The sequence below is a fragment of the Podarcis tiliguerta genome, assembly GCF_965153285.1.
Source record: "Podarcis tiliguerta genome assembly, chromosome: 2".
NCBI classification, from domain to species: Eukaryota; Metazoa; Chordata; class Lepidosauria; order Squamata; family Lacertidae; genus Podarcis; species Podarcis tiliguerta.
Window position 1 is genome coordinate 118,903,590 of NC_139535.1, and position 19,436 is coordinate 118,923,025.

At 43.2% G+C, this 19,436-nt stretch overlaps 1 protein-coding gene and 1 long non-coding RNA gene across 4 annotated transcripts; one reads left to right on the top strand and one right to left on the bottom strand.

Annotated features, from left to right (window-relative positions):
• Positions 1–271: 271 nt before the first annotated feature.
• On the top strand, positions 272–2,740 carry LOC310671954. Its single transcript, XR_014508313.1, has 2 exons — positions 272–495; positions 863–2,740. It is a non-coding gene; the product is annotated as an uncharacterized lncRNA (long non-coding RNA).
• On the bottom strand, positions 2,460–18,833 carry LOC310671906 (gametocyte-specific factor 1-like). Of its 3 annotated transcripts, none has more exons than XR_014508272.1 (8): positions 18,600–18,720; positions 15,990–16,065; positions 14,883–14,983; positions 10,176–10,302; positions 9,359–9,442; positions 8,976–9,039; positions 6,652–6,868; positions 2,460–6,593 (listed from the first exon to the last, which is right to left on the bottom strand). XR_014508272.1 is itself a non-coding variant. In XM_083428347.1 (8 exons), exons 1-8 carry the CDS (start codon positions 18,609–18,611, stop codon positions 2,846–2,848), a joined length of 573 nt encoding a protein of 190 aa, XP_083284473.1. In that variant the 5' UTR covers positions 18,612–18,833; the 3' UTR covers positions 2,460–2,845. The 3 variants fall into 3 exon arrangements, 2 of the variants coding, with proteins under 2 accessions (XP_083284473.1, XP_083284474.1); XM_083428347.1 differs by having other exon boundaries at positions 2,460–2,859; positions 6,774–6,868; positions 18,600–18,833; XM_083428348.1 differs by having other exon boundaries at positions 4,444–4,466; positions 6,774–6,868.
• Between the last annotated feature and the right edge of the window lie 603 nt (positions 18,834–19,436).

The window sequence follows — 19,436 nt, forward strand, 5'->3', positions numbered from 1 at the left end:
TGCTCTTTATGGGGTATCCAAGAGCCCATACAGAGTCCTTAAGTGGGTTCCCTATCAGAAGGAGAAAATAACAGAGGCCAACCACAGAATATTGAGAAGCCGCCCATGGCGGGCTGCTTCCTGGGAGGGTGGGGGGAGGGAGCTGTGCTGCTTTGCCAGCAGCCTTCCTCCCTTCTCTCTTCCTTTTGACAGCTCAGAGAGGCTCCCCCCCCCCAGAAGCAGCCCGTGAGTGGGGGGCAATGGTGCACTGCCCGCCCGTGACTCCCAAGCCTCCCCTCAGCTGTCAAAACAAAGGGGGAAGGTCGCTGGCAAGGTGGTGCAGCTCTGCCCCTTCCCCCGACAGCTCAGGGTAGGATTGGGAGTCGCAGGCGGGTGGCACGCTGAATATCACCCCCCTCAGTGATGACACCCAGGGCGGACCCTTCCTCCACCCCTGGCAACAGGGTCCACACTCACCACATGCAGGAAGGAAGAGGAACCCAGAACAACGGTAAGGTAAAGTAAAGGTAAAGGTACCACTGCCCGTACGGGCCAGTCGTGTCCGACTCTAGGGGTGTGCGCTCATCTCACTTAAGAGGCCGGAAGCCAGCGCTGTCCGAAGACACTTCCGAGTCACGTGGCCAGCGTGACGAAGCTGCAGCTGGCGAGCCAGCACAGCACACGGAAACGCTGTTTACCTTCCCACTATAAAGCGGTACCTATTTATCTACTTGCACTTAGGGGTGCTTTCGAACTCCTAGGTGGGCAGGAGCTGGGACCGAAAGACGGGCGCTCACCCCGCCGCGGGGATTCAAACCGCCGACCATACGATCGGCAAGTCCTAGGCGCTGAGGTTTTACCCACAGCGCCACCCAACGGTAAGCAAGCCCTTATATAGACTTTTGAAACTGCCCACCCTGTAGCTCAAGACCATCCCCCAAAACATCATACATACATCACAGAAGGAGGCGGGCTACAGCAGAAATACATCACTACACAGAAATCCTGTCTGGCAGGATACTGATAATGGTCACTTGATTGCTTTACCTGGGCAGCCTGGCCATTCCTTTTGAGGTGCTAAATGCTTAGTTCCTGAATCCAGGTCACAGGCTCACCCTGTTCATACACAAATACTCCCTTAAGACAGGTAAGCACAAGACAATGGAGAGGCTTTCCCATTTCCTTCCTCCTTGCACAGAAACATTTGGGAGAGTCAAAATGGTTTCAGGATTGCTCTCCTGCACCATTTCAGACATGTGGTTTATATACTTATCTATGTGTTTGCCTTGTAAATTTATGAACATTTAATGTATATGAGACCTTAAATTGTTATAACACCGCCAAACCTGTGTCAAACTTTTTTGCTGCAAAAAATCTGCCAAGCTTTGGCACCAGTCTGGAAAGGATTCCAAATTTGGGGGTTTGTAGTTAATTTTCCTGATTTGGACCTAGTAAGAGCATCTCAACTCCTTCATCCAAGTAATTTATAAAGTCGTGGAACAACAGGAAAACACCTCTCATTTTTTTCGCGTTCATCTTTGGTCTGTCCCCCCCAGCTGATAAAATCAATTAAAGACAACAACTTGGAATAGCTGTGCAATTTCCCAGATGCAGGGGATACAACAATACTCTGCTTGGTATTGATTGCTCTAGCTTCCTTCTCTATGGTTTGTCTCTCCTCTCACTTTTAGCATTCCCCAACAGCGACAGTGTTAAGAGGTCTGGGAGCCAAGCTGCCATTCTATGTCTGACTTGTAGCTGAACAATAATTGGGGGCTGCTGAACTGTTCCTGTCTGGAGGCACATGCTGCTCTTTTTGTCCCTCCCCCACCTCACAATTTCCCTTTCCCAAACAAACAGCTAAACCTACTACAGGCTGTCAAGATATAATGGGCTGGAAGCTTGAATGACGACCCATTTAGGTACCAAGCAAACAGAGGGTGCCTGGGCAAGATGCCCTCGGTGGGCTTACCACCTTCCCACCTCTGTTGCTCGCTGGTTGGCCCATTTTCTCTGGCCGTTAGTGCTGCTTGCTTCTGTGACTCCCTGCCTGCTCACTCAGGGGAGGGAAGAAGCACTTACAACAAGGAAGAACATGAGGGTCAGGAGGCACCGTGGGTTGGCAGCCCTCCTCTCTCTGCTAAGGCTCCACATCACCAACTCCCCAAAGTGCCAGTCCTGGAAACATTTGAAAGAGGGCTATAGGATACCACCCTGCGGGGCAGTCAGAGCAGGACTTTGGGGCAAAGGTCTGTCCAGGGCCCAACTCAGAAAAATGAACAAGAGGGTCTTCCCAATGCAGCAGGGCCTGCTTGCCAAATTTTGAATTTTAACGAAGCAATACATGTTAACACTAAAATAAAAGTGGGGGCAGTCCAAACTCTAAAATGTCCTAATAGCAACACTGATCCCACTAGCCTTTACCAGTTTTCAGAGTAAGCGGTCTTTCTTGAATTAGAGATCAATGAGGCAACAACATATTATTAACAAGCATTCTTTTAATAATTGCTGCTTTTAAATTATTTACAGCCAGTTTCTTTTTGCAGAAACGCAGTCAGAAAAAAGGGATAAATTTAACTATTCAACAGAAATCAAAGTAACCATTTCCTCAGGATCTAGAATTACCACGCCAACAGAAAAAAAATCTACAAAGGTAGCTGGGAAGTATTTTGGGGCTTAAACTTGACAACGCAACTGTTTGGGGTGAATGTTTAAATTCTCCAAATAAACCTCTAATTTTTATTCAGCAACTAAACATGCCCCTTCTATTGAAGTAACCCTGACTGAAGGAACTATCTGTGGCCAAACTGTGTATTTGCCAAAATTCTTGATAATTCATTGGAAGGGACAGCTTCTGCCACAGTCCTCAATTTGCGGCATCTGCAATTAAATAAAAAGCAAGCAATTTTAGGCCCTAAAATAGAAGCCATGATAATCCACGCACAATGTGTCAGGCAAAATGGCTTTGTGATCCCACTAACATAAAGGCCATTATCTCAAAACAGCACCACCAATCCTTCCCATAGTTTATTTGCTCACAGAGATATGAAGGGTGGGCAAAAATATCACAACAGGTTAAACACTCAAATTGCAAGCAAACAGAATCTGTACCACTCTTTGTTGATATGCATTACAAGAAAACAGAGTTTATACCTTCTTACAGCCATATGAGGAGCTGGGGAAGCTGGGGAAGGGTTTTGCTGTTTACTTGAACAAAATGAGCTGTCACACTCTTCCTGTATTTAACTTCAGGCAAAGAATGCATTCTCTGAGTTCTTGCTAAACTGAAATTGCAGTAGCAGTTCTGGAGTAATTCAAGAAAAGAGCCATATGATGGTAGCAAGGCTATCAAACTGAGACAGGTACTAAACAACATGTGAGGAGTGAAATCCAGTGGCAAATTCATCTTCTTGGGTCAAAAACAAGCACATCACAATATATTTAACTGCTTTATCTCTGAGCACCAATGATTTATCCTGAACAAGGTATTCAGACTACCTAAATGACCATTTACAAAGTTGGGATTCTGAAAGTTTGATATTGAATTACTGAATTTTCCACTGTGTTTGAGGTATCTTCCTTTCAAAGCCATCTATTTTAAGAGATTTAACTCTGCCAATCACTCATCAAGCTTAGAGTATCAGCAGGCCAATGGGATTTATCAGTGCAGAGTAGAGGTTATTGATATTTTCCATCCTCTGAATCTGGGACCAAGTTGACAATCCTCTGAACACATGGAAATCTTTATTATTTCCATCCTTCAAGAAAATGCAGAATTAGTGACAGCCAAAAGTTGACAATAGCTTAGAGGTTTAAAATTTTATATAATGTACTCTACAGTACTGAGTTTTGCTTTCCTAAAGAATGTGGACAAAATGTGTTACAAACACGAGTTCTGCTAGGCAATTCTTTTCTAGATGATTAAATTTTATGAACTGAAAAAGGGGAAAAGGAGAAAAAGAAGGGATGTTTGAATTGCTGTTCTAAAAACAGTGTGCCTAATGGGGCATTTTAAAATGCAGAACTACTCTAGTCTAAGGTACTTTCAACTGCACCATGACTCAACCCAGCTGCTTATGTTATCTCCTTGATTAACTTAAGACTACATTAATGCCTCTCACTTCCTTTCACTTAACTTGGCTCCACACAACCAGAGCAGAAGGTGATTTGTGTGCACACACCACAAGACAAGCTAAAGGGCACTTTGCAGAATTTGAAACTAGTTATACAAATGTGGAGAGGTTTTAAGAGGTCTTATGAATCAACAAGTAGGTCAGGCTGGCTCTGATTTCACCTTTACCCAGCTTCAGATCAGAGGTGTCTCCCTCTAGTCTTTCTGTATGTTTTAAAAGCCACTTCTCACCCTCAGGAAGGTAGTCCAAGGAAAACTGTTTCCTATTTATGCCAAGCTCCTGCTCCTTTCTCTGACCACACCTGCATATACCTCAAATATTTGCTCATAGCATTTCCCAGTTCTTCCTATAAAGCTATTGTCAAGAAAGATGGGATAATTTCATATTAGAAAGCAGAACTCATGTTCTTCCACCTCTTCATTGCCATAATCCCCTCCAGGTGGACATGGAAAGGATTGTGTCCCTTAAATGAAGCGTGTTCAGAATTAGTCATTGGCCTGGGGCAAATAAAAAATATTTCCAGGCTCCATTGTTATCAGCTGCTCCAACAGAGTCGAAGGAAAAAGGCAAGGAAGCATTAAAGAAGCTGCAACATGGAGTTCCATCTCTCAATAACCTAGAGTGACAAATTTAGAGAGGGCACACCTCTAAATTTCAAATTAAAACCTTTGGGCAGCTGCAGATCCTTCCTATCCCCTTAGCCTTAAGGAAAAGCTTAGATTAAGTAGAGCAGGAGTACTTAACTCCCACATTTTTTATTATAAAAAGTGAATGTACCCCCAGAGGTATTTTTAACATGAATGTTGCTGAGCAACTTAAAAAGTAGTAGCCTATTCATATTTGCCAGCTGGCTGCATTTCCAGCCTGCAATTTGTTTATTTTCGCCAGCCTGTTTTATTACTTATGTAAGCTGGATAGATGGGAGTGCTCTGCTTCTTAGGGCCAATAGCTTTTGACATTAGCAAGACTGGGTTTCAAGTGCAGTACTGCAGATTCTCTTGGGTAGTTCAACACTCTGGACCGTAATGGTAATTAGCACCAGGGGAGCTGCCAACACCTGGAGGGCCACACTTCCCCATCCCTGTCTTCATCAGGCAAAATGGGGCCAGGGAAGGGAGGAGGAACTAAGCATTTTTTCTTTATTTCAGCTGAAGGCAACCATGTTGGGGAAGGCTAGAGTGCATGATAATTAAAGGGTAATGTATCCATATTACGTGATAGCCATTTTTTCAAAGCAGGAAGTCTTGCATAAGGAATTATTATAGATAGATGTACACACACACACACAAGAATTAATTTCTCTGTTTTTTTCTGTCATTTATGGAGCACTGCCTCTACTCTCACCTCTACTCTCAGCACAGAGAGGGCACAGCTGGGGAAAGCTCACTAGTCACTGCAGAAAGCTACAGCATGTTGCCACCAATTTAGTTACTGCAGCTGTTAGCATAGGAGCTGCCACCATATTTATTAGTCCTGCATGAAAAATAGTACATTCACACATATCGTATTTTTCGCTCTGTAAGACACACTTTTCCCCTACTAAAAAGTAGCCCTCTTGCTGTTCTGGCTTCTGGGATTCAGAATATTTTTTTTCTTGTTTTCCTCCTCCAAAAACTAGGTGCGTCTTATGGTCTGGTGGATCTTATAGAGCGAAAAATACGGTATTCCATGGGAAGAAGCTGAAGTCCGGAAACAGAAGAATGGAAAGACCTTCACACTTCTCCTTGTATCCACAACCCTTAAGAGGGAAGGGGCATTTTGTCACCACAGGGATAGGACAAGGGGTGGGGGAGAGGAATGCTGAGCTGCTCAGCCACTTCACCCGGGAAGGGGACAAAAATAATTCCATGCAAACACATTCCTGGTTGTTACTGCACATGAGATCTAAAGAGGAGACTTTGTAAACCTAATGCAGCTGTTCACCACAAAGCTGCCACTGAATTTAGCAGGAGGGGATACTGAAAACCCCCACAACTGTTTTGGGCTCACTTAAATACCAGATACTATTTATGCTCCCAGACGGGCTTCTTCCAAAGCACTCCTAAACTTGTATTTCAAGGCAGCTGCTTGTCAGGAGGCAGAGGCAAACAGTGCCCTCTCTTGTCCAGTTTGACTAGCAAAACTAAAACTCTTCATTCAACATTCCCATTCATATATACAATCAATGGGCAAAAAGCAGCTGAACTAACAGGGGCCACGCCATGGTGCTGTCTTAGTTATGTGTGAACCTGGCCTCATGGTTTGTCTTACCCAAAACTCACAAGCCTGTGTTCTGTTTCTTCTATGACATCACTTGCTGCTTGACTGGGGGAGATAAGCCTGATTTTAGATTTAACACTAAGCCAGGGTGGGAAACCTCAGACCACTCTCCAGACCACTCTGGCCCTCAGAATTCTTCCCTTCATTGACCCTGCTTTGCACCTGGAGTGATTTTGCCAGGCTGGAATATGATACTGAGCTGTGATGATGCCTCTTGCTTGTCTGCATGGAAGACAGAGAGGGTGTGCAAGGGGGTATAGAAAGTAGCTTACTGTACTACGGTCAAATTTACATCTATTGCTCTGGCTCCACCCACCTAGCAAGAGTCAAGGGGCCACACTAAAGTGGCAGGGGACCTCATGGTCCAATGTAGACTATGGATACAGTTCCAGCATCACTTACTGTTCTTCCATGGTAGTACATGTGGCAGGGACCTTGGAGCTCGTAGTCCTGAAGCTAGCTGGTTCTTAAGTCCCACGGCTGGGCTTGATCCAGAACTGTGGGGCAGGGGAGGGGAAGGAATGAAAAATTAATGTGGGGCCTTTTCACTCTTCAGGCTAAGATAAAGTGCAGTAAACAAAGTAAAAGCTCTGGTCACTGAAATAACAAGGTTTAAAACAGTGAAAAGCAACTTGTTAATTAGTCTTGAAACACATTCATGCTGAGTGTTTGTTATGTGCTTAAAAGGGACAAAGATAAAAACCATTTGCTGCTTATCTCCAGTTAATACAATGGAAGCAGCCAATTTATAAGGCTGAGACAGACCAGATATTACTCCTGGTTTTCCACCTTTAAACTGTGATTATACTTTGCAGGTGACAATATTATTTCCAACTCTGAGCACTAATAGTCTACAGATTCCCAGTTGCTAAAAGGATTATTTGTGATGGGTCATGACAAACTAAACATGTTGCCAGGAGTTTTTTTTATACAGCTGCCTGGCAGTAGGTCTTTTAGCACTGCAACTGAAACAATGCTAGGGAGGAGATACATGGAACCGCCTACCTACCACAGTCCATTATGACTAGGGACTGTCAGACTCAGAAGATGGAGAGTAATGCCACTATAAGGTACTGGATCTACAACATAATGCAGTTCTCATGCCAAGGAGGAGCATCCCCCAAGGCTCATTGCTAGGAAACAGTAGAAAGTTTTCCCAGGGATCGAAAAATTGTCTGACAGTGGTTATCAAGCAAGACTTCTGGTTGTTGTTAGGACTGCTCTCTCAAAAGGTGCAGTGTCTTGTCTCAGAGACTATACTCCCATGGGTCCAAATTGGGGGTGTTGTTCCAGCAATTGTGCTGCGCTTCTGTGGTGATTGGAGTGCAGCACCAAAAACAAGGACCAGTCCCCAGCTCAAAGCTGTAGAGGGGGGCAGATCATCCCTAGTGGGGCTTGTTAGCTGAATCCCACCCTGGATTCCAATCTGTCTCAAGTAGCTGCTTTAGCTAGGAGTGCTTATGTCCAAGCTTAGGTTAGTTCACTAGCTGTGGCTGTTCCTGGGTCAATATAGCATGGCCTCAGCAGTCCATGTTCCAATGCCCTCTCGCTTGGACAGTTGGTGCTCAGAGGGCATTGCCCTCTGAGCACCAACAGTGTGATTGGAAGGCAGCTATTGTAACACTAATTGGATTGGAGGGTGAGGATTCCTGGGAGTTTATAACTCACCCACTGGGAAGAACCTTGAGGCTACGTCATGGCTCACTGCAAGTTCCTGGTTGGATTTGGTTCCTGCTATGCAATTGTGCTGCTTGTGAGTGTGCATGACGTCCAGAAGCTTCCACAGTAATCCAGTTTGCTATACAGTGGTACTTCGGGTTACAACGCTTCAGGTTACATACGCTTCAGGTTACAGAATCCACTAACCCAGAAATAGTACCTTGGGTTAAGAACATTGCTTCAGGATGACAACAGAAATCGTGCAGTGGCGGCGCGAGGCCCCATTAGCTAAAGTGGTGCTTCGGGTTAAGAACAGTTTCAGGTTAAGAACGGACCTTTGGAACAAATTAAGTACGTAACCAGAGGTACCACTGTAATCCAGTATTCCCCAATCCAGTATTCCTGGCACCCCCCAGAAACTTTGGACTACAACTCCCATCTGACCCAGGTTGGGGAAGGTTGAACTGTGTGTGTGAGTGTTTGGGGGACAGGGGCAGACAGCAAGAAAAGCTTACATGAAACAAGCCTCAGTATCATGAGAGCTGTCATCCTGCCAACCCACACAATGGAGAAAAGACAAGCTTGTCCTTCCTGAGTAGTGAAAGAAATCACTATCATTTGTGCCTCCAAAAAAGGAGAGAAGCCATCCTGCACAGAGCAAGAGGAGTGCAACTTACTGTTAGGTTGTACTGCACACTGCCATTCTCAATATAGAAAAAGAGACACAACACTCATCAAAACTCTCCCTCATGTGTTAGACCTATGCAAAGATCTGAAGGAGGCATATCCCCCACAAGCGTAAGCAAAAGCTTACATTGTTCATGATAACTCCCCAAATAATTTTTTTAAAAAAGAATTACTTCTCTGTCCACAACAAACAAGAGCAAAGGAAGGAAAAGATGAAGATGACCTTCATCTTCGCAGTGCCGGATAACCCAACTTTACCTGCTTGCCTCACCATGGTGGCTTGTGCCCCAAATGAAGACAGAGTTCGATTGGCCTGCTACGTCTGTCAAGTAAAACAAAAATATTACTGAAGCCACATATGAGAAGAATGGAATAAACACCAGACTTTACTAAGGAGAATACAACTGATGCAGTTCTGCCTTAGCAAACACAGCCATTTAATAAAGTAATTTACCTCAAGTTGTACAACATATCATTTTCTTCCCAGACCAGGTGATGGAAAATAATGGCTCGGGCAGAACAGGTGTTTGAAAAAAGCATTCCTTCTTACTAAGATCATTACAGTTTCAGGAGGGGACAGACCCTTGGTCTTGCAGATGTTCTAGCAAAGTATCAGAAGTATCAGAAACACAGAGTCTCACCTCTGTCCCAGTCTTCTTCGCATGGAGGAGATTGCCAGGAGCTTACCACACTAACCTCTCTTCTGCGGCTATCCCCATGGATTGCTAAAGGAAAGAAGTTTATTTGTGAGAAAAAGCATTGTATGAAGTGCCTAACGCAGTGCTGGGCACCAAGCCTGCCTTTTCTAGAACAGCACAGCCCTTCCTTGGCTATGGGTGTGACAGAAAAATGGACTTAATTTCCTAATGCCCTCATCTTAATCTGCCCAATTCTTTAATGACCAAGCACAGGTAACATTTTTGTAAACTGAGCAGCAAAGCTGTGGTGGGCAGCAGGAGTCTAACAAGAGGTCGGCCAGAATTATGCCTGTGCTGTCCCTGTAATTACAAGTTTTCTTCATGGCTGTGATTAGGGGTTTGAACCCATCTTTGTGTTCAAAGCTGTCCAAGCTGTATTGGTTATTTTATATCTTGTCCATCTTTGCATAGCCAAACTTACCTGCTGGAGAAGAGACCTCAAACATCTAGTGAACAGGAGGCGTGAGTTACCCACAATTTTTATGACCCTGGCCCTTCTTGTCTTGTATTAACTCAAATGCCAAGTAGGTTTCATCTTAATGTGAGTAATTTTTGATACAATATTCAACAATAAAAGTCACTAGCCTGATGAAGCCAGGTGCTGGAAAAACTACCACGCTCAGCAAGAAAAAAAAAATATTCTATCCATACTACTTCAAATCACAATCAAACAGGCACCACAAACATTCAAAAAGGAATTATAGAAGACTGAGAGCAATCCTAGCTGCCAGCCATTAATTTATACTGAAAAATTTCTTACCAATGTCTTGCTCAATGCACCTTTTGTCATCACAGCTTGATATGTGTTGACTGATCTCTTCTCTGGGCACCTGATGACGGGCATTAAATGGGCATGTGACCAGTTGCTGCACTTTATCAGGATGGTTCTAGAAAACAAAGACATGGCTATCTTATTTTAAAGCTATGGAATACAAAACTATCAAACTGTATACTGTACATATATTTCAGACCACCCTGATTATGTGCATGGCAAAAGTTATTAGCTGTAGAACAAGTACACAACACACCAACAGGCTCACAAACATGCAAATCAACTAGGAAATCAGGAGTTCTGTCCCAGCACCTTGAATTCTTGATTTGTGTATGCATGCTGTGAAAGGTCAGTGGTGTTTTTTCCCCCATGAAGTGTTAATTATTTTATTGTAAAGAGATTAAACAATCTGGCTAGCTGGGTATCAGTTCACCAATGCCTTAACTAACAGCATACAGTGGTACCTCAGGTTAAGTACTTAATTCGTTCTGGAAGTCTGTACTTAACCTGAAACTGTTCTTAACCTGAAGCACCACTTTAGCTAATGGGGCCTCGTGCTGCCGCCAGAGCCCGATTTCTGTTCTTATCCTGAAGCGAAGTTCTTAACCTGAAGCACTATTTCTGGGTTAGTGGAGTCTGTAACCTGAAGCGTATGTAACCTGAAGCATATGTAACCCGAGGTACCACTGTATATGTTACTTAAAGACAGCAGCATGGTCCATTGCAGTTTTTCTCTTCACAAAGCAGGTGGCTTTGTCTAGCTTGTAAGCAAGGGCTTCCCCTGGAGGAATGGGGTGGGAGAAGAGCCTGCTTTCAGGCAAAGTTAGAAACAAGGGCTTTTTCAGAAAAAGAGTCAGGAAGAGTTGCTTAGACATGCAAGCACTCTCATGGTTAGTCTGCTGGGCTGGGTTTGGACATTCAAAGAAAACACTGCTTTGTATTATGCACAAACCAGGCCTTTATGGCTGAGAAATATCTACCTTTCCACTGGGCCTGACCAAAACGTCCTTCACAGAATCACAGAACTGTATAGTTGGAACAGATGCTGAAGATCATCTAGTCCAAAACCCCTGCAATGCAGGAATCTTGATTAAAGCATTTATGACAGTTGGCCATACAATCTCTGCTTAAAATCCTCCAAGGATGGAGAGTCCACCTTGCAATTGGAAGGTTTATATATCCTAATACCAAGTATTGTATTTTTATTTTATAAATATTTTATTGGATTTTACAATAAGTATAAAACAACAAAAAGTAGAACACAACACAACAAAAAATAGAAAAATACAATGACATAACATATAAACACAAAGCAACAAAAAAAAAATAAGAGAGAAAAATAGAAAAAATAAAAACAATCTTTATCCTCATTATATTCTTAGCATTAACTTGTGTCTCCGACCTCCCCAGACCTTCCTTCTCTGTATTCCACATCATATATTCTATCAGCAAATTCCTTCCCTCTGTCTTAATTTAATTTTGTCATAATTTTAATATCTTAATATAATCACATTTCCTTATATCTTAAAATATTTAATCTTTCTTAATCTTTAAACTTTTTACTAATAACCTTTTGCATTCAATCTGATGTCATCAGACATTCATTATCTTATAGTGTTTCTGTAAGTAGTCTTTAAATTTCCTCCAATCTTCCTTCACCGTCTCTTCTCCCTGGTCTCTGATTCTGCCGGTCATTTCTGCCAATTCCATATAGTCGATGACTTTCATCTGCCATTCTTCCAGCGTGGGTAGTTCCTGTGTCTTCCAATACTGTGCGATGAGTATTCTTGCTGCTGTTGTAGCGTACATAAAGAATGTCCTATCCTTCTTATGTACCTGTTGGTTGACCATACCCAGGAGAAAGGCCTCTGGTTTCTTCGGGAAGGTGTATTTAAACACTTTTTTCAGTTCATTATAAATCATCTCCCAGAAGGTCTTAATCCTTGGGCACGTCCACCAAAGGTGAAAGAATGTACCTTCAGTTTTTTTACATTTCCAGCATTTATTATCGGGCAAGTGATAAATTTTTGCTAGCTTGACTGGTGTCATGTACCATCTGTATATCATTTTCATAATATTCTCTCTTAAGGCATTACATGCCGTAAATTTCATACCAGTGGTCCATAACCGTTCCCAGTCCGCTAGCATTATATTATGCCCAACATCTTATGCCCACTTAATCATTACTGATTTCACTTCCTCATCCTGTGTATTCCATTTCAACAGCAAATTATACATTCTTGACAAAATCTTAGTTTTGGGTTCTAACAGTTCTGTTTCCAATTTTGATTTTTCCATCTGGAAACCAATTTTTCTGTCCAATTTGTATGCCTCCATTGTCTGATGGTAATGAAGCCAATCACGAACTCTGCTTTTTAATTTGTCAAAGCTCTGCAATTTCAGTTTATCTCCATCTTGTTCTAAAATCTCCCAATATTTTGGCCAATTGGCCTCCATATTGGGTCTTTTTAAAGCTTTGGCTTCCATTGGAGACAACCACCTTGGGGTCTTATTTTCAAGTAAGTCTTTATATCTAGTCCATACATTAAACAATGCTTTCCTGACAATGTGAATCTTAAACATTCTGTGCACTTTAACTTTATCATACCATAAGTATGCATGCCAACCAAACACATTATTAAATCCTTCTAAATCCAGTATATCTGTATTTTCAAGAAGTAGCCATTCCTTCAGCCAGCAACAAGCTGCTGCTTCATAATAAAGTTTTAAGTTTGGCAGGGCAAAGCCTCCTCTTTCCTTTGCATTGGTTAATAATTTAAATTTTATTCTTGGCTTTTTGCCCTGCCAGACAAATCTAGATATATCTTCCTGCCACTTCTTGAAACAGTCGGTTTTATCAATAATTTGCAATGTCTGGAATAGAAACAACATTCTTGGCAATACATTCATTTTTATCACAGCAATACGACCCAATAGTGAGAGTTTCAAATTAGACCATATTTCTAAATCTTTTTTTATCTCCATCCAACATTTATCATAATTGTCTTTATATAAATTCCCATTCTTTGCGGTCATAGTAATTCCCAAATATTTTACTTTTTTCACCACTGTCAAGCCTGTCTCATTCTGAAACCTTTCTTTCTCAATTTCTGTTAAGTTCTTTTCCAAGACCTTTGTCTTTGTCTTATTCAATTTAAAACCCGCCAATCGACCAAACTCCTGAATCAGTTCCAAAACTCTTTTCACACTAGATTCTGGCTCCTGTAATGTGAAAACTAGGTCATCTGCAAATGCTCTTAATTTATATTGTTTAGCTCCGACCTGTACCTAATACCAAGTATTGTAGGGCTAACATTTCTCTACCCATTATGTAGTTCTGGAGATAAATTGAAAAAAATGAGCATCAGGTCAGATGGCTGGTGTGCACTTAATTGGAGGGAGGTTTCACTTTATCTCCACACTGTCTTTTTTTTTAATGTCCTTTAGTTGATAAAATTCATCTCACACAAACTGCAAAGAGTAACAGCACTGACACATCCCAAGCGTCAACAAGCGTATAGACACAGGTGATCCAGCTGACACAGTATACACAGTATGACTTCCAAAAAGCTTTTCAACAAAGCTTTCAAAGACTCATGAGTCCGCTTAGCTCAATCAGAAACTGGTTAGATAACAGGAAGCAGAGAGGAGGAATAAATGGACATTTCTTCCAAAAGAGGAATGTGGAAAGCAGAAGTGCCCCAAGTAGGGCTGGATGATATCTGGTTTTCCAATGTTGTAAAACCATATTTACTCGAGTCTAATGTGCCATTGAATCTAATGCGCACCTTAATTTTTGCAATGTAATTTGGCCAAAAAAGGTGAGAAGTAGATTTGAGTAAATATGGCGTATCACCAGCTACCCATTGAAATACAGTGGTACCTCAGGTTACATACGCTTCAGGTTACAGACTCCGCTAACGCAGAAATAGTGCTTCAGGTTAAGAACTATCCCTCAGGATGAGAACAGAAATCATGCTCCGGCGGCACAGCAGCAGCGAGAGGCCCCATTAGCTAAAGTGGTGCTTCAGGTTAAGAACAGTTTCAGGTTAAGTGAACCTGATGTACCACTCTACAGTGATGCATCATGATGTCTGAAATAACCCTGAAAAAGGTTGAAAAAGTGGTTGAGCTGTGGAGGGAGGGAGGGACCAGGAAGAAGGGGAGGTGGCTGCCCACTTGCTTGGGCGAAGGAGCTCCTGCCCACTCCCTCCACAGCCCAGCCCTGGCCCTGGCAGAGGGAGCCTGAGAAAGTGCTCTGTCTTCTCCTTGCCTCCACAGCCCAGCCCTGGCCCTGGCAGAGGGAGCCTGAGAAAGTGCTCTGTCTTCTCCTTGCCTGCACATCTGAGCAAGTGGGGTGGGCTGCCTCTTTCCAGGGGTGTAGCAAGCCCTGCTGGCACCTGGGGTGTGTGTGCGTGTGCATGCTAGGGTGCGGGGCACACTGTGGGGCGGGGTGCACGCCAGAGCTACTGTGTCCCGGGGGCGCCTGAGAGGAACGCGGCTGGCATGCACAGGCCCAGTACTACCTGAAAAAGCAGTGTGGGGTTTGCTGCCGGAGCAGCTGTGTCCCTCCCGGACACCCTCCAGCTAGATTGGCTATTGGCCTGATTCAGCAAGCTCTTATGTTCTTAAGTCAACTATAAAGCCACAAGATACAGGCTCGACACAGTCAATAATAGAATCTACATTTCCTACCTTACGACACTTGACAAGGTGGTAGGGGAACCTACATGCCCTGATTTTATGATTCTTGTCATATGGACACTGCATTAGTTTATCAGGATCTGAAGGATCAACTAGAAAAAAACAAAGATGGAAGCATGCTTTGTGGTCTAAAAGATGTATCACAGTTAAAAAGTGGGAACACACTAATATATTGAAATTAATCAGATAACTGAAAAAAGCTATTGGTTCTCAGTATTCCATAACCGCAGAATTACTTCAGGTTTAGTGGCTAAATATACCCACTTGTAAGATTTAGGTGATTAGGGTACTAAACAAAGAAAATGTAGTCAGTGGTGCAAGACTGCTGCAAATGTTAATGAGCACATTTATGAAATAAAGCACAAGTTCCAAGGAACTGAATCCCTGAAGCTACTCAATTAGGCAGTCCAATTAAAAGAATTCTTCAAGGAAATTGAAGAGGTATGGCTACATTTTCCCCAATGGACTCATAAGACAAGTGGGTCTTGGTTTGAGTGCCTTTGTATTAAGACTTTGCTACAGAGCATCATATTACAGATTTAGCAGGTTCCTCTGTGCTTTTACTTCAGAAAACATGAAAATCCTATTTCTGGTCTTCACAGTTATGAAAGAAACCCACATGGAGTTTGGCAATAGTCTTACATTTGTCAAAACCAGAAGGGGTGGAGAAGCCTCTTAGTAGGTCTGGAGTTGGTCTGTTAGTCATCAGGTGTAAACTGCTTTCCTTTCCTTCTATATCATTATTACCAGCAATATGCTCTATGAACTAAATCTCACCGGTGGCCGAAGTGCTCCCCTCCAGCCTCCGTGGAACCCAGTGCTGAATCTCCCCAGCTGCACTGAGAAATAACTAACTACCAAATCTAGTAATAAAACATGCTCATAACATATTGTATATTGCTAAGTAAATGTATGCTGTGCTTAAGTATAAATCATTTATCTAACGACAGAGTTTTGTATGGATCACAATGTTTTATTGCCTCATTTTCTCCTCTAGTGAGCTTCACAGCTGAATATTTGAAACAGTCTCCCACACAGAGTCAAAACTGTGGAATGGTTATCAGCACAAAAATAAGAAAGAAAAAAATTGGTACTTGCCATAGTTGTCTTCCATCTCCAGATTAGAGAAGCTATGGTAACTATGCTGCTGAGCCTCCGAGATATAATATCTGCCCTAAAGACCAGAACCCAGAAGGTAACAAAAACCAATTCGGTTAAAAGCAAACTCAGTCATACAGAGATTAGATGTACATAAACTAGTCTCATATATATGGAGCAGTTATTCCCCCTCAATTTCCCCTCTCGATTCTAAAAGCTCATGAATGACTGTACCAAAAAGCAAACGTATAATCTCCTACCTGCATACACACTTTTATAGCACATTCCCATCAGAGACACAAAAGCACCTGGCTAATGCTACGAAAAAACAGGGGAAACTTAAAAAACAACAACATACACCTTATTGCTTTATTGAGTTTTCATAATGGGTAATACAGAAACCCAATAATGAACCCCGTCTTCCCTACAAATAACAAAAATAATTAGTATTTCCTTCCTAATGGGCTTACTTGTTTTTCTTCACTTTGCACAAAAGCTGCTATTTTTGAGGCAATTATTTTAAACAGTTTTATACTTTTGCCAAAGCTGGCATTACAGGCCACCAGTCTTCCCTAAAATAACGGGATTTTTAGATTTCCTGTGTAATAATAATTTAAATGCTGCCTACCTGGCTGGGCTACTCCAGGCACTCTGAGCAGCTTCCAAAGAATTACAACACAGTAAGATATTAAAAATTAATTAAAACGTTTTAAAATTTCCCTATTCATGGCTGCCTTCAGATGTCTTCTAAAAGTCAGATAGTGGTTTGTTTCCTTAACACCTGATGGGAGGTCATTGCACAGGGCAGGTGCAACCACTGGGAAGGCTGTGTTTATTTGTGTATATGAGGGCTTGTGTACACATCAGATTTCACCTTGTTTCTCCCCATCACACCACCATCTGTTTTTCAATCCAGTGGAGTTTGCAATGGGGACATGACGGTGTAGGGCTGTAGCAATGGAAGACACAGAAGACCCACTTCCTAGGAGCTAAACGTGTTTGAAACAAAAACAAAAAACCCCCAAAACTGCAGCTTTTGTAAAGCTTCCCTACCTGGTAGCAAGTCTTACTTGTCATGCAATAATATGATCAACTACTACAAAAGACAGCTTAAATGCGGTGGGTGTTTACACTGAATGCACAGCCAATGTCTGCAGCACACTTACCAAGATTGGGTTGCAAATTCAGTTAGTGCGGAAAACCTCACTTTCATACCACTTTCATGAACAGACACTTCTCACCCACATGGTTTAACAATTAAGCCATATGAACAAGGAGTATAGAAAAGTGCAACTCTTCTGTGTTCTGCAATTTTTCAGGGTGGGGACAGCAAGTGGGATGCTTATGTAAAGTATAGATTTTCTAGCAACCTTAAAGGTAAACCTTAGGCCTCAGCAAAGAAGGTACCGTAGATGCTGGCATATTAGGCGACTGGGCGTATAAGACGACCCCCAAACTTTTGCTGTTAAATTATAGTTTGGCCACCCGCCAAGCGCTCAGTGACAGAACAACAGGGCTGAGCTGGTGCTGCCCAGGGCGGGGAGAAGGAGGCAGCAGAGCTCTCTGCGTCCCCCGCCACCCTGGAGGCGAGCGAAGGGTAAGGACGAGCGGGAGGCAGAGATGGAAGAGGAAGACTGTGGGCACAGCGTAGGGGCCAGGAGCTGGCAGCCATGATCATGCCAGCATGGGGGAGAGAAGGCACAAAGTTAGGGAATGCCCAGGAATGGGCAACAAACAACTCCTGCCTTTAGGCTGCGGGGGTTCAGCACCTTTGCATTTTGTTTCCGCAGGCAGATGGACACATACACAAAATCAGGATTCCATAAATAGGTGTGGAAAGAAAGGCAGGCAGACCTATTCCCACCCCCAGGATCTATCCCATATTGAGATGGCCTCCTTGCACAGCTGTTTCCTGTCCCCAGTGTGCAAGGGTGCCAAGCGCCGCCAGGGGGAGAGCGTGCACCCCTCCGCTGCCTCTGCCGTCGCAGCAGCAGCACCCGAGGCAAGGTGTTTGGTGCGTGGAACTCTCTCCCTCCCCCCGGGAATCCGGTGGTCCCCATGGTGGCAGGGCGGATGAGCCCTGGATGAAGCCGTGCACCACCTCACCGCGGGAAGGGGAGGTTGCTGCAGTTGCTGCTGCTTCGGAAGGCGGCTCTTACCATCCTTCTGCCCGTCGCTGTTCCAAGCCAGCCGCCGCCACCACCTGCCACAACCATACCCAGCATATAAGACGATCCCCGACTTTGGAGAAGATTTTCTGGGGTTCAAAAGTCGTCTAATATGCGGGAATCTACGGTAACATCCTACTGGAGAATGTGTGAGTCGTCACACATTGTGCTCAAGTTCCTCAACTCATTAAGCCCAATACAACTAGCACTGTGGAAAGTCTGGACATCTAAATATAAGTGGCATTGGAATGTGCACATTTTTAATGATCATCAAAACCAAAATGCTAGTACCAAAGATTTTTAAGCTACCTCAGTTATGTAAACTCAACATACAACTTAGAGAAAGCTGGAAAATTTGATCAAAGAGGAACTAAGCTGCCAAAGTCCTGCTCTGCCCTGGCAGAATAATCACCAATATTCTTTAAAACTGTTTAAAATATACCTTGTGACTCATTGTTGGTCTCTGTTTTCTTCTCAGTCTGAATTCGGAGTATTATTCTATTCCTAGCACAGCTGGGACGATCAGGAACAGCAAGAAAAGAACCAAACATGTACGTTCATCTATTAACTTTTTAAAAACTGACAATGAACAGAGGGAGAACCCAGTTTGAGGCACACAATTTCTGTTTCTATTCAAGACCATTATTACAGGTGTGTTGCTGAACTACAACTCCTAACAGCCTGATCAAGTATGGGCAATGGCCAGGGTAATAGGAAGGCCTAAGAGCCCATTCCTAGGGTAGGGGCTGAGATCCCTTTGTACCAATAAAATCTTTGAGGGGGCTGGGACCCACAAAGTTGAAGAACATACCTATTCATATGGGGTGCGCGCGCCACGTCATGTGATTGTTTATGCAGAGTCCCAATATTTTATTCAAGTAGGCATCCCAGTCTGGAGGACCCAATGTTGCGCAGTCTTTTTTTTTTTTTACTTTATCACGTCCTGACAAGAATCCTGTGTGATCTATATAGCAACTTAAAACATAAGATACTTGCTGGATTCGCCCCTGCCTGGAAAAGTCTTGCACATTACAGAAGTTCACTTCGATTTTTTTTTGAAACGTTTGAGGTATCACCACAGCTTATTCTAGAGTTAGCAACTACAGTGGTACCTCGGGTTAAGTACTTAATTCGTTCCAGAGGTCCGTTCTTAACCTGAAACTGTTCTTAACTTGAGGCACCACTTTACCTAATGGGGCCTCCCGCTGCCGCTGCGCCGCCGGTGTAGCACGATTTCTGTTCTCATCATGAGGTAAAGTTCTTAACCCGAGGTAATATT

Coding starts and splice junctions, on each gene's coding strand:
- LOC310671906 (XM_083428347.1), bottom strand. Junction 10,303..14,882: donor ACCTTGTCAAGTGTCGTAAG/GTAGGAAATGTA, acceptor TTTGTTTTCTAG/AACCATCCTGATAAAGTGCA. Junction 6,869..8,975: donor CACCATGGTGAGGCAAGCAG/GTAAAGTTGGGT, acceptor CCTGCCCCACAG/TTCTGGATCAAGCCCAGCCG.